Below are 14,535 nucleotides of genomic sequence, written 5' to 3'. Positions count from 1 at the left end.
AAGAGGTTTTGTGCAGCCACCATAAAGACCTTTCAATCTTATTAAGACATTAAAAGATTGGATTTGGGGCTCCTGGGTGGCTCAGTCGTTAAGCGTCTGCCTTCGGCTCAGGTCATGATCCCAGGGTCCTGGGATCAAACCCACATCGGGCTCCCTGCTCTGCGGGGAGCCGCTTCTCCCTGTCTCACTTCCCCTGCTTGTGTTCTCTCTCTCACTGTCTCTCTCTGTCAAATAAATAAATAAAATCTTAAAAAAAAAATAAAAATGAAAGATCGGATTTTTAAAGGTCTTATTTTCAATGTTTTTGTGCCCAGTATCAATTAAAAGTCAAACGTGATTTGAAGAAAACTGTAACAGACACCCTTACTAACTGAGTCTCAGCCATGCTGTACTCAGTAAGGGGAGGGATGCCTCTCTCCCTGCAAGCATCTTCATGTTTTGCCAGGCTACCCAACCAAAAGGGCTCTCTTTTTCACAGGTCCTTCTTGTCCCTGTCAGCGTCCCTTTCTCTCATGGGTCTTATTTGAAGTTGCTTTTAAACTAGGTTGGAAATGTCATTAACCAGTGTCACGCTCATTCAGTCAACAAACATGGTCCAAGCACCACTCACTCCTTCAGTGAACAAGTGTTTCCACTGTCCCTGAGCCGGGCCGTGCACAAAGCTGGGTTGCGGGGGCGAGTATACCATGCAACTATCAGATACGGTTCTGTCTCCCAGGAGGCCAAGAGTTGAGTAGAAGACGACACCAGCAACCAGGTCAGTACATAAAATTCTGCCAGGCTGGGCGCCTGGGTGGCTCAGTCATTAAGCGTCTGCCTTCGGCTCAGGTCATGGTCCCAGGGTCCTGGGATCGAGCCCCGCATCGGGCTCCCTGTTCGGTGGGAAGCCTGCTTCTCCCTCTCCCACTCCCCCTGCTTGTGTTCCCTCTCTCGCTGTGTCTCTCTCTGTCAAATAAATAAATAAAATCTTAAAAAAAAAAAAAAATTCTGCCAGGCTTTTACAGAGCAAGTCACTTCTGGACGGAGCTTGGGGCCTCCATCCCCTCTGACTCCTACTTCAACCCTGAACATCCCTACCTGGTGAAGATCTTAGTTCTACTCTTGGAGACTCTCAGCCTAGGATATAAACCTTCAGCTCCAATGGCTTCTTCCTTCTTTGTCCCCGGACCCCTTCATGGCCCTACACTGCTCCCCTGGACCCTCAGGACAACCATACCTATATGTTAACAAGTTTAATGGCTTCTTAACACATGTTCTCTCTTTGGCTCCTCACCACCATTCTGTAGGACAGGGATTCTCATCTATGGTGTCCAGATAAGAAAATGCAGCCTTAGAGAGGTGGGTCAAGCCCACGGTCACACAGCTAATAAATGGCAAACCTGAACTTGGGCCCAGATCCATCTTCCACATATCTGGTTACCATCTTCTGCCAATGATGATACCAAGAGTCTTGCCCATGGCAGTTGCTAAGTATTCACGGATTTGATTTTCCATTTGCAAAGAGAAGCCGCATAACTTTACAATGTAAAATAGAATTGTACTCGCTCCCTCTTTAAAAGAAAATTACTCATCAAGGCTTCAACTCAAAACAGGCCACGGGGAACTTTACGGCCAAGACAAGGCCCGAGGCACAGAATACCAGGTATGGATTGGGGACCCGACTAGTTCTGATTCCTCTCCCCAGCTCCATCAAGTAACTGTCCTTCTCGGTTATAAAGGGAGATTGCAAACAACTGTCACATGTATACCTAAACACACATCCCTACAGGACCGCAAAGTGATGGTGTTGGTATCAGTAACACCAGCCTAGAACATCTCAGCAAAGGGAAAAGGACACATGTTCTTGGCTCACAGGGACAAGAAGAGAAGAGCAGCTGGAGGGTCCGGTCTCACCATGCACTCCCAGCCACCCTCGGGTGCTCGGGATACAGATGGGGACAGGTGGGTCCCCTAACCGCCAACGTCACACAGGCCATCAACACCAACACCAGACACCACAGTGTCCTGCGACCTACCTGCTTAACAGCTAGCTTAGGTAAGCTGCTCCACTCTGACCCTTATCAGCCTTCCAAATGCAGGCCACTGAACCACGCGGAGCCCCGGCCTCCTCATCTATACGATGGGGGCAATAATGTACCTCCGTGGATCACTGGAGGAAAAGAGATGGGGCTTTGCTGGGTGTGTGGCAGGTGTTCAACAAAGGGAACGCTGGTGTCTCTGGCCTTCATTTGATCAGTTTCGTCAAGTAAAATAAAAGCGAAAGCAATATAATAATAGAAAGCAATTACATGACTTTCTATTATAGCATCTGAATTGCCATGCATCATACGACCCTAACCACAACCTTTAGTAAGAGAGCACCCTAAGAGGGTGGATTCATTCACTCAGAAATAGGAACCAGTTATGGCTACGTGCCAGGGGCTGTGCTGGGGACACCGAAAGACTTAAGATTTGGTTTCTGTCCCCAGAGAAACTCTGAGTTTGTAGAGGATTTGGCTTTACATTCCAATGGGTGAGAATCAGAAAGAAAATTTCAAAAAATAAGCTTAAAATGCAATGAAGTAGGATAAACCTTATCAGATACATTTTAAATAATCATTCTAGAAGATGTGCTGTATCAGTAGATGCACAATGGCAACAGGCCCTGCCATTTATATCAACATTAGCTGGGGACAGAGGAGGAACCTTACACGGATGGGAAAGATGATTCAACACACGAGTGATACAACTTTAGTAAACAGGGGGAAATGAGTTTCAATCCTTACTACAAATGAGTAGCATGATGCACTTTCAATGAGGTAAAGGGGTACGTATGTTTTTTAAAAATCTGGATGCATGGTGCGCCCGGGTGGCTCAGTCGGTTAAGCGTCTGCCTTCAGCTCAGGTCATGATCCCAGAGTCCTGGGATCGAGCCCCGCATCGGGCTCCTTGCTCCACGAGGAGTCTGCTTCTCCCTCTGCCTGCTGCTCCCCCTGCTTGCGCGTGCTTTCTATCAAATAAATAAATGAAATCTAGGGGCGCCTGGGTGGCTCAGTCGTTGGGCGTCTGCCTTCGGCTCAGGTCATGATCCCAGGGTCCTGGGATCGAGCCCCACATCGGGCTCCCTGCTCTGCGGGAAGCCTGCTTCTCCCTCTCCCACTCCCCCTGCTTGTGTTCCTGCTCTCGCTATGTCTCTCTCTGTCAAATAAATAAATAAAATCTTTAAAAATAAAAAATTAATTAATTAATTAAATAAAATAAATGAAATCTATTAAAAAATAAATAAAAACCAAAAATCTGGATGCAAATGGAATTGAACATTTATCAAACTTCTGCTTGAGGTGAGAGGGTAAATATCTAAATTTGGAAGAAATAAAAGAAAAATCACAGGAGTGACAGACCTGAATACACAACCTTGTAGAGCTTTTGAACAGAAAAGGGAAAAAACATGAAATCAGAAGAGAAACAACCACTGGGGGCGCGGGATACTCTTGGTATCCTCGTTGGCAGAAGATGGTAACCAGATATGTGGAAGACGGATCTGGGCCCAAGTTCAGGTTTACCATTTATTAGCTGTGTGACCGTGGGCTTGACCCACCTCTCTAAGGCTGCACTTTCTTATCTGGACACCATAGCTAGGCTCGTACCACAGAGGAAGGGTCATTATCTTTAGCAGAGAGAGTTTGTGCACAACGAAAAGGAAAATACGAAAAACCCAACAGATAAATGGCAAAATTCACAAATAAGAAAAACACAGAAAGCAACTGATTAAAAACGATTGTTTAGTCCCACTGGAAATGCAAATCAAAATAATGACGTACTATTCTTTGCTTGCTAAATTAGCAAACATTAAATACAATTAGAATACCCAGTGTGGGCAAGATATTTCCAGGCCATTGTGCGGTGGCCCAAGCCCCACCGAGAAGCAATTTGGAAATGTGGATCATCAGTGAAAAAAGCATTCATACCCACTGACCTAGTGATATCACTTCTGGGAAAGAGTCCATGAAAAAAATTGAGAACATTAAAAAAAAAAAAAAGGCTTCCATACAAAGATGCTAATCCTAGCATTATCTACGGTAATGGAAACCTAGCAGTAACGAAGGAGCAGCAGAGGATTGTCCTTAGGTGAAAAATCCCCTGACTCCAAGTCTTCAGTTTTCTAATCTTCCCCCTTATTCTAAAAAAGCACATATGCTTGTGAATTTAGAAAGGGCAGCTTAGAAAAAAATATCTTTTAAACCTATAGTCCTATCACCCAGTGATACGCACTGACCACATACACTTCCAACAGCTTCCTATCTGTGTATATGCACCCATTACACATATTTTTAAAAAGATTTTATTTATTCAGAGAAAGAGAGAACGCGAGTGGGGGGGGGAGGGGCAGAGGGAGAGAGAGAATCCCAAGCAGACTCTGCGCTGAATGCGGAGCCCAACATGGGGCTTGATCTCACGACCCGGAGATCATGACCTGAGCTGAAATCCAGGGTCAGACACTCAATGGACTGAGCCACCCAGGGGCCCCATGACACATATTTCAAAAATAGAATGATATACCTCATTTTAGAGCCACTTTTGCAATTAACAGTATGACATTAATACTTCCATGCAATTACATGACTTGCTATTATAGCATCTGAATTGCCATGCATCATACGACCCTAAAGGATATACTGGAGTTTATTTCACCTGAATTCTTGTTTTTGTTTTTTTTTTTAAAGACTTTATCTACTTATTTGACAGAGAGAAAGACAGCGAGAGAGGGAACACAAGCAGGGGGAGTGGGAGAGGGAGAAGCAGGCTTCCCGCGGAGCAGGGAGCCCGATGTGGGGCTCGATCCCAGGACCCTGGGATCATGACCCAAGCCGAAGACAATGCTTAACGACTGAGCCACCCAGGCGCCCCTATTTCACCAGAATTCTTACTGCTGGACATTTGGATGGTGTTTGGGGGGTTTTTTTGGAGGTTTTTTTTGCTTTTGCTGTTACAGATGATGCTGCAAGGAAAATTCTTACAGCTAAATCTGTGCTCAGTTAAAATTATTTCCTTAGAATAGATGCCAATAAATGGAACCAACAGATCAAAGGATATTCAAAGCATACTGGTTTCTGAAATGTATGCCAAATTTTCATGTCTTTACTTATTAGGATCATTTTCTGCAATTATTAAACTTGTAGTAATAATCTGTAAAAAAAAAATTAAAATCATCATCTTTTTTATCATTATCATGCTAGAAAATGAAAGACCGTTGTTTGCTAGAAAAATGAAAGACTATTGTTTTATTTTTGGCCTTGGCCATCGAAGACCCTGTGGCAGACACGATTTGCTTATTCAGAAACCATTTCTTGTTTTCTCTTGGCTTAACAAAATCTCAAATTTGACTGGAGCAGGAAATTTCCTAGGTGGGAGAGAATGAGAACCAGTCTAAGCTGGTCATGGCAACTTAATTCTCACTCTCTTCCCCTCCTCCACCCCTCATCCCCCCATGGGAAGGTGGCCTAGGGACCCAAGACTGACTGTTGGACCCAAGGAGAAGTCTGCCAAGGGAGCTCACGGGGAAGCTGCTGTGGTGCCACCCTTCTGCCTTCTCCCTGTTGCCATGAATGCAGATGTGATGGACAGAGCTTGAGAAGCCATCTTAGCATCATGAGGAAAAGGCCAATAAAAGAAACAATCGTGCAGAGCCCTCACACCCAACATTCTGGGGCCACCGTATCACTGCTGGCAATGGCCTGCCTCAGGACTTCTGTTTTGTATGAAAAGAATAGCTCTATTTGTTTCAGCCCTGTTACTTGCAGCCCAAAGCATTCTCACTACAACATATCAAAAGAATGATTAATATCCCCCGCTTTAAAACAACAACCCTTAAATCGGAAAGGGAGAAGATAGAGCAATGTTCTTCCAACTACACGGACTTGGTGAGGTGAACCTAAGGATACAAATTTGAATTACAGATGAAATCATTAAAATGGGGGGTGCCTGGGTGGCTCAGTTGGTTAAGCGACTGCCTTCGGCTCAGGTCATGATCCTGGAGTCCCTGGATCGAGTCCCGCATCGGGCTCCCTGCTCGGCAGGGAGTCTGCTTCTCCCTCTGACCCTCCTCCCTCTCATGCTCTCTGTCTCTCATTCTCTCTGTCTCAAATAAATAAATAAAATCTTTAAAAAAAAAAAAAAAAAAAAGAAATCATTAAAATGGGTCAACAGCAAACGCCGTGTGTGTGTGTGTATGAATCAATCACAGAGCACTAGCAACCCCACCCTGGATCACCTCCTTTGTGGCAAGATGTGCTTCCTTCTGTCTGTGATAAGTGACCCGGAACCAAACTTAGGACAATGACGTCTCAAGGTCAGCTGCCAGAAAGCACCTTCACTTTAACCACTGGCTCACTCCCACATCTGGATCTCCTTCCTTTTGTCTCTATTCGGCAGCTCTTCCTTTCATCAGCACGTGCAAGCCCCTTCCAACGGTCTTCAGGAGGCCGAGGTACCACGTCCCCTCCGGTGGGTGGACAGACGAGCCCCGGTTTACCTCTGGGAATGTGCAGCAGCTGTTCTTTTTGGAGAGCCTGTCTCAAGAGCAGAAAGCGTCCCTGTCACACTTCTGGGACTGTGGTGTGAAGGGGTCCTTAGGGTGGGAGCAGCGAAGACCAGGGTATCTATTTTCCTTCGGTGGGGGAGAGGGGTGTGTATAAAGTGTGCTTAAATGGAAGTAGCCACACCGGCGTTCCTTCGTTCCTTCGTCTAGCCTCGTTACTGGGTATGATTACCAACCCTCCCCTAGGAGGCGGGTGGCTGCTCTGGGGAGTCAGGAACAGGCAGCCACAGCTGTCCCCTCAGCCACACGCCTCGGGGGCCCTCAGGCCCGAGTCCCTCTCTGCCAGCTAACTGCCAGCCTCACTTGATGGTAATTTACCGGAGTGAGGCTAACCGTTCCCTTCACAGAGAGGGGGAAGAAGTTGACTCGAAACATCTTGAACAAAGGAGACGTGGGCTGAGCCTTGGTGACAACGGCAGGTCGCGGGGCACACGGACACTCCAGGAGCGCCAGAGAAGCCAGAGTGGCTCGGGAGGACAGGGCCCTCCTCCTTAATGACAGCACATTTCCCTCTGCCTGGGAAAAACGAGGAGTGGCCGCTCGGGGAGGCCGGCATGGCCTGAGGTCTCCCCAGGTCTCAGGGGCACAAGGAAGCGAACTTTAACAATTTGTTCTGATTTTTGTTTTGAGTTCTTCCTGCTTTCGATTCTTTTCATTAAAAATGGTCCCCGTTTACGTTTCCTAGCTCTTCTGATTCCTCCAAAGACTGAAGAAGTTCTTCCAGGCAGTGGAGAGTGATTCAGTCAGACTGGGCTTCTGGAAGGCCTGGAGCCTCAGGCGGGGTCAGGGGCACGCGACCTCACAGCCCGCTGGGGCCCTGCCTCCCACGGGAGCCTCTGCGTCTCCACAGGCTTCCCCAGAGCTGTGAGGCCACCAGCCGGTGTGGGGAGGGGGTCCCCCCACCCCTGTCCCCGCCAGGCACTCCTTCAGAGGGAAAAGGCACCCAATCCCTGCTGCCCACTTCAGGGTGTTGACATCAGCCGTTCAACAAATCTCACCATCATACTTGCTTCCACGTCACATAAATTCTCTGATTCTCACAGCCCTTGCTCTTCCTCGTTTCAGAAAATGGCAGTTCCATCCGTCCATCCGTCAGTTTGTCCTCATCCCAGAGCCCCTGCCGCCCACCGTCCACTCACCAAGTCCCACCAGTTCAGCTCTTCGGTAGTTCCCAAGTCTCTCTAGCTCCTACTCAGGCCCTCGTCATCCGTGATCTGGACCAGAACAGCCTGGTCTGCCGGGAAAATCTACCTACAATGCCAAGGTGATCAACCTGATCATTTTCCTTCTTGGCTTGAAATCCTTCACAGGCCACAGTCTCAAGTCCAGAGCCGGCCTCTGGCCACAGCCTTGCCCACCCCAAAACCCGTACACCCTATTCACAGCCCCCCTCCTGGGGAGCCCCCCTCCTGGCTTTGCTCATGCCGCTGCTGTTATGTGGGGGATGACGGAGAAGGGAAATAAATCCTCCCCTGGGGGCATGACTTGGACCGGCTCCTTGTCCAGCGTGCTCGAGGCAGGTGGCCTGGGGTCAGGATCGGCACTGAACTCTGGGGAAATGGCCAGGGGCCTCACTGCCTGGGCAGGGACTGGGAAGAAAGCAAGCTGGAAGGTTAGTGACAAACAGATTTGGGAATAGTAACATCGGTGGAACCCGGGGGCCCAATGGAACTGAAAATACCCACATTCCACGTGAATGCTTGCAACTGGCTGAAAGTCTGTGTCCCCTTCAAATTCTCACGTTGAAATCCTAACCCCCAATGTGATGGATTAGGAGGTGGAGCCGCTGAGGGGTGATGAGGTCACGAGGGGGGAGCCCTCATAAATGGGACTGGCACCCTTATAAGAGACCCCATAGAGCTCACTTGCTCTCTTGCCAGCATGTGAGGGCACCGTGAGAAGTTGCGGGCCTTCCCCGGAAGCTGACGCGCCAACACCCTGACCTCAGCCTTCCAGCCCCCAGAGCTCTGAGAAACCAGCTCCTGGTGTGTAAAAGTTATCCAGCGTGAGGCGTTTTGTTGTAACAGCCCGAACGGACTAAGACAATGCTCTCCCGACCTGCCCACCTCCGCACCAAAGGGAATCCTTAAAACCAGGGGCAGGAAGGGCCAATCTAGGGACACCCAGGCCTTCTCCTCCTGCAGGCAGCCTAGGGCCTGGGGGCCCATGTGACCTTGACTGCTCCTGCTCTCCAGGCCACCCCAACCCCTGACCTGCGGAGGGCCCACTGCCAACCACAGTGATCCAGCCTGAGCCCCGAGTTCTGCGTCGCACCCCTAAGTGACCAGCCAGCTGCTTAGTGAAAAGCCGACTGCATTGGGCCCCCTCATCCAGGGCAAACAGTGACTCGTCCTCACGTGACGGACACTACGGTCGGTCACGGCCATGCTGGCCCCGCTGCTCGGAGACCTGCTTAAGGTCGTCTATACCACATAGTGCTGCCTCAGACCAGCAAACTCACGGCTCTGCAAACGAAATGAAGCCAAGCATTCTTGGCCCTCCCACCTCAGAGAACTCTGCTGGGCCGTCTGCTGGAACACACACTTTCCAGAGTCGTGGGACGTGGTGCTTCTCCTCAGAGGAGAACTATACCCACAATTATACCCAATGACCTAGACTCAAGAAGTCTGCTTCCTTCCCCGTGTGTCAGGGCCCTGGCGAACTGGAGAGGAGGTTTTATTTATTATTAGTTTTTAAAGATTTTATTTATTTGAGAGACAGTGAGAGAGCACAAGCAGGGGGAGCGGCAGAGCGAGAAGCAGACTCCCTGCTGAGCAGCGAGCCGGACTCAGGGCTCGATCCCAGGACCCCGGGATCATGACCTGGGCCAAAGGCAGACGCTTAACCGACTGAGCCACCCAGGCGCCCCTGGAGGGGAGGTTTTGGTACCCAGGAAAGAAGGCTTCTGTGAGCAGGTGGGCACGAGAGGGATGCTCAGGGTGCCACCAGGCCATTTTGGGTCTCTGGGGCTCCTTAGGGAGTGGCATCCCCATGGAAGTATGTGGAGATGCAGAAGAGGACCGTCTGTGGGTGTCCTCCATCAGGGGCTCATTTCCGGCTGGAGGGAGGATGGCTGCATCTGCGGGCTGGGGCCTCCTTAGCACATGCCCACGTGCTGGACAGATGCGAGGCGCAAATCCGAGGGCCCCTGCACGGTGGCTTCCTGACCTGTCTTCATCCCCCTTCTCTGAAAGCTGTCTTCAGTATACACAGGGAACCCAAGCAGCCAGGTCCATACTAAGTGACCCGGTCGAGTCCCCTGGAATCTGGAATTTTGTAAACGCCTCAGGGGACGGACCACGGTCTGCATCCTCGGCACCTAGCACCATGTTGGCCCAGCCAGAGTTCGGTAAATATGTTCACGGCAACCGTCTAGAGAGAAACAAGTCCTGAAGCCAAGCTTCCTGAAGGCGGCCCGGCTCCAGCCCTTCCCTTCCCACTCTGCCTCGGATTCTCTGAGACCCTGTGACGTCCTTCCCGTAAGTTCCTGGGTCCTGGAAAGCAGCCAATGTTGCTTTCGAGCAATGCCTTGTCCGCACCCACACAGGCTCTTCCAGCAGCCTACAAGGAACCCACTCGCTCAGACAAGCGCCGGCCCCGCCAGTCAGAGGCGCTCAGTCTGTTCCCGCAGACCTTGGGGTTCTCGATCCGCTCCTCAACACCTTTCTGACGGTCCACAGAGTGTGTCCCAAGCCACTCAGAGAATCGAATCAAAGCTCTGAATCCTTTCCCCAGAAAAAAAAAGCGACCCGCACTCCAAACACTGTGACGTCGTCAGGGCTGCAGGGACTCCAGGGCGGGAGCTGCTCGCCGTCAGCATTCAGCAGCACCTCCCTCTGCTACGGGGCACACGCGGGGCACAGGGATCGGGGGGCCCCACGCGGGAAAGGACCCACCGGCAGAGCGGTTTGCTGGGGCTGCGACCTCGGGCTCTGCAGGGACACATGTCACGTGAGCTTTCCTTCCCCAACGACGCCTCCACTTCGAGGCACCGGGGGTCTCCCAAAGGGCAGCCCTGCGGCGCCAGAAGGGCTAAAACCAAAGACTGGAGAGGAATCCTGCTCGGCAGCGGCGCCGCTCAGACCCCCGGCATCCCGGGACCGACCGCGTTACCTTTGTTAGCTGCTGTTCCGAAGAGAACCCCAGGCCAAACACCGTGTTGGCTCTGCTGTCAGCCCACTGCCCGAACTTCTGCGACGTCTTGGTGAAGGTCATATTGGGTGTGATGGTGCTGTTTATAATCACCTGCAGGGAAGAGCCAGAAGACCAGGAGGTGAACACTGGACCTGACGTGGACGGAGCGCCTTACAAAGCCCCGGGCTGGTGCAGCTGGTGCCTAACGTGCGCGCCCCCCTCCGCCGCACCTGCCCCTGGGTCCTCCCGGCACAGGCCATGCCGACTCGGACACACAAGCACGGCGAGGGGTAACTTCAGGGACTCGAGAGCAGACAGTCGCCCTGAAATAAGATCTCACAGTCCGCGGGAGAAAGTCTGCCCTAAGGAGAGAACAGTATCCCAAACTGCTGTTGATTTCCTCAAAGCTCCCGCACATCAATGGCCCTTAATGGCTACTGGCCACACACCCTGGAGGGACTGCGCTGTGCACTTTTTTAAGCACCTGGAGCCTCCGTGTGCAGCCTGAACAACTCAGAATCTCCGTCAGCGATGGGGGCTCGCGGTTTCCTGACAAGAAGAAGGTATGCTCCAATCGGGATAATCTGGGGACGGTTAATTGACAAAGAAAGGAACAGTAGAGGTACGAGCTGGGTACAGAGAAGCTGCCGGCCGTGGTGCAGGGACTGGGCGCTAAATGTTGCCCCCTCCTTGGCCTAAAAGGATGAGAGGAGGAAGAGGTTACAGGCTGGAAGGCCAGAGTCACGGAGAGCAGGCTGTCTTGACATACCCGTCTACGCACAGCGTCCCACCGGTGGGGAGCCGGCGGAACAAATACCCTCGCTTCTCCCCCGTGGTCTCCTGCCACCAGCCAGCCCCAACCAGAAGCCAGAGGCCCCGTGGACCCAGGGCTGGAGTCTGCAGATCAGCCTCTCGGAGACCAGAGCAGGGCAGCAAGGGCGCAGAATGAAGCTGCAGGGGTAAAAGGAGGATATCCAGCACATGGCATGTTCACGCCTCAATATCTACTGAGCATCTACCTGTCAGGCAAACACCAAACACCAAAGACAAGAGATGGATGAGTCAGGGTTCCCGATCCTCCCGTTGCAGGAAGTCAGGAAGAGGGGAGAGACGTGTCAATAAATAATCCCCGAACGACTGGTAAGTGCTAGTAAATAATCAACGATAGGCTCACTCTGGCAGAAACCCTTCGAAGCGCCACTGATAATTCCACTTTTTACACACTGAAGGTCTGTGGCAACTCCGCGTCAAGCAAGTCTGTTGGCGCCATGGTCCCAACAGCATTCGCTCAGTTCGTGTCTTGGCGTCACATTTGGATTATTCTTGTCATATTTCAAACATTTTCCATTAGTGTACTTGTGATGGTGATCTGTGATTGCTAACTGCAACTCACCAAAAGCTCCGGGGACAGTTAGCATTTTTTTGCAATAAAGCATTTCTTTTCTTTCTTTTTTTTTTTTTTTTTTAAGATTTTATTTATTTATTTGACAGAGAGAAACACAGCGAGAGAGGGAACACAAGCAGGGGGAGTGGGAGAAGGAGAAGCAGGCTTCCCGCCAAGCGAAGAACCCGACGCGGGACTAGATCCCAAGACCTGGGATCATGACCTGAGCCGAAGGCAGACGCTTAACGACTGAGCCACCCAGGCGCCCCACGATTATACTTCCTCGGGAAACCACAGCACTCACTGGACGCGCTTTATTGTGACATTTACTTTACTGCAGTGGTCTGGACCCAAAGCCACAGTATCTCTGAGGTGTGCCTGTAAATATTCTAAAGGGTGAACCTACTAGCAGTTTTACTTATTAAGGAAATGTGCGTTCTCAACAGTCAACTCTGAACACTTACAACTGATAAAACAGGGAAGAGAAGACGCTGACTAGCATGGCCTGGCTTTCCATGGTAGGAACTTCAATTATTTTGCTGAAGGACAGAACTTCTGGACACAGATTCTTACCTTAACTAATAAAGAGAGCCAGGCAGGGAGTTAGAGTCACCTCTAGAAACAGAGGTATCAAAGCTATGTGTATATGAAAATGCCCGAGTTCTCTTTTTTTTTTTTAAGATTTTATTTATTTGAGAGAGACAGTGAAAGAGAGAGAGAGCACGAGCAGGGGAAGAGGCAGATGGAGAGGGAGAAGCAGACTCCCCACGGAGCAGGGAGCCGGATGCGGGACTCGATCCCAGGACCCCGGGATCATGACCTGAGCCAAAGGCAGACGCTTCACTGACTAAGCCACCCGGGCGCCCCCCTACTGAGTTTTCTAAGAAGGCATTAGCTCAAGTATAAACCTTGTTTATGTGGCAAACTAACTTCTGGAAGTTAATACTAAGAGCAGCAATTACTATTCATCGAGCACGTCTTGAGTGCTTTACTTGTATCAGCCCAAGTGAGCCTGTGAGGGGGGACCGTCCCCTCCGTGTCACCGAAGGAGAAAAGGACCTGGTAAGGAGCAGAGCCTAGAGATAAAACTCGGAACCTCTATACAACATGCTTCTCGTTCTGTACCAGACGACCTCCCTTTGTCCCCACCCGCGAGATCCCGATGCCTCCACCGCACTCCGGGTTCTTTCCCTCTGACCGTGGTAACTCCTAGAAGACCAAAGTCCACGTGAGTGAAGACACGTGATCAAGCATTTTTCAGATAACTGGATGCAAGCAGGGCGGGTCCAGAGCTCTGCCCGCCTCACCTGACACTATCAGAGATGGGGGCAGGGGAGTGGGGCGTGGAAAATGCGACCTAAACCGGGGGCAAGCATAAAGGAATGCTTCTGGGACCACGAGGTTGGCTGGGGTCTGACTCAGCCCCCCGGGCGGGACTGAAACGGTGGAATCAAAGCAGGCCTAGGGCAGGCGTGTGGCGGGGCGCTGGATCAGAGTGGATCAGGCGATCCCAGAAAGCCAACCCCCGTCAGCTCCGAATTACCAGAATCCTGGGAGGGCAAAGCAATCACCAGACTCATTCAGAAACCTGGATTCGTTCTAGATCTTTGTGCACTTGTGCCTCGAGGGCAGCCTCCACATCCCCTCCCCAAAGCCCTCTTGAAAGGCAGAGGACAGAGGCGGAGCAGAGTATAGGACACAACTCTGAAGCTCGCCCCAAACACGCTGTCCCGGGTCAGTCAGGCTGGAATAATAAAGGCAAGGGCCCTTGGTATTTCTTTGCAATGAATACTTCCTAAGGCACTTTTTCATACAGTCTTCTATCTCATCCCCATTTTCACGGATGGGAAAACTGAGGCTCAACAAAGTCAAATAACATGTTCAAGGTCACACAACTTGTAAGTGGTTAAAAGGAAAATAATGTATGTACTACTTACAAAGCAATGATTAACTGGTTTCAAGAGCTAAATCTGTATCCTGCTTGGGGGTTCATTCAACTTCTCAAATCTGTAGACTCGATTTTCTTTTTTTTCGGAAAATTCTCAACCATTCTACGAATATCGCTTCTGCTCCGTCTTCTCTCCTCTCCTCTGGGACTCCCAAGTACACAAATGCTAGACCTCCTGAGCGCATCCAACACGGTTTATGTTCTTACCAGTTTTTCACCCTGATTCTTGGTCCTCTCTGTTTCAATCTGGGTATGTTCTATTGGTCTGTCCTCCAGCGCACCAATCCTGGCTACTGATATAGCCCATCTGCTGCTAAACCGAGTCACTGAACTCTTAATTTTAGACTTTGCATTTTTTTAGTTCTAGAATGTCCATTTGATTCTTTAAAAAAAAAAAAAAACATTCGAAGTCTTGAGGGGATATCCTCCTTCCTGTCACCTACTTTGTCCATTTTCCCCTCCATTTCTTTGACTCTATTAATGTCTGGATTA

General features: G+C 50.3%; 1 protein-coding gene across 3 annotated transcripts in view; it reads right to left on the bottom strand.

Annotated features, from left to right (window-relative positions):
* The window catches only part of HOMER2 (homer scaffold protein 2), an 88,460-nt gene that overhangs the window by 14,338 nt on the left and 59,587 nt on the right, over window positions 1–14,535 (bottom strand). For 2 of the 3 annotated variants that reach the window (XM_054513278.2, XM_045899317.3), the window contains one exon: window positions 10,691–10,822. In XM_054513278.2, the coding sequence (XP_054369253.2) occupies window positions 10,691–10,822 (132 nt within the window). Of the gene's footprint in view, window positions 1–10,690; window positions 10,823–11,195; window positions 11,407–14,535 lie in introns of all 3 variants that reach the window. The other variant, XM_054513277.2, reaches the window with a different exon arrangement.

Source organism: Mirounga angustirostris, unplaced genomic scaffold (genome assembly GCF_029215605.1).
Source record: "Mirounga angustirostris isolate CCGP_5_RB_7025 unplaced genomic scaffold, mMirAng1.0.hap1 SCAF_9, whole genome shotgun sequence".
NCBI lineage: Eukaryota > Metazoa > Chordata > Mammalia > Carnivora > Phocidae > Mirounga > Mirounga angustirostris.
Note: the sequence above shows the minus strand (reverse complement) of the source record. Positions and strands in the feature narration are given on the sequence as shown.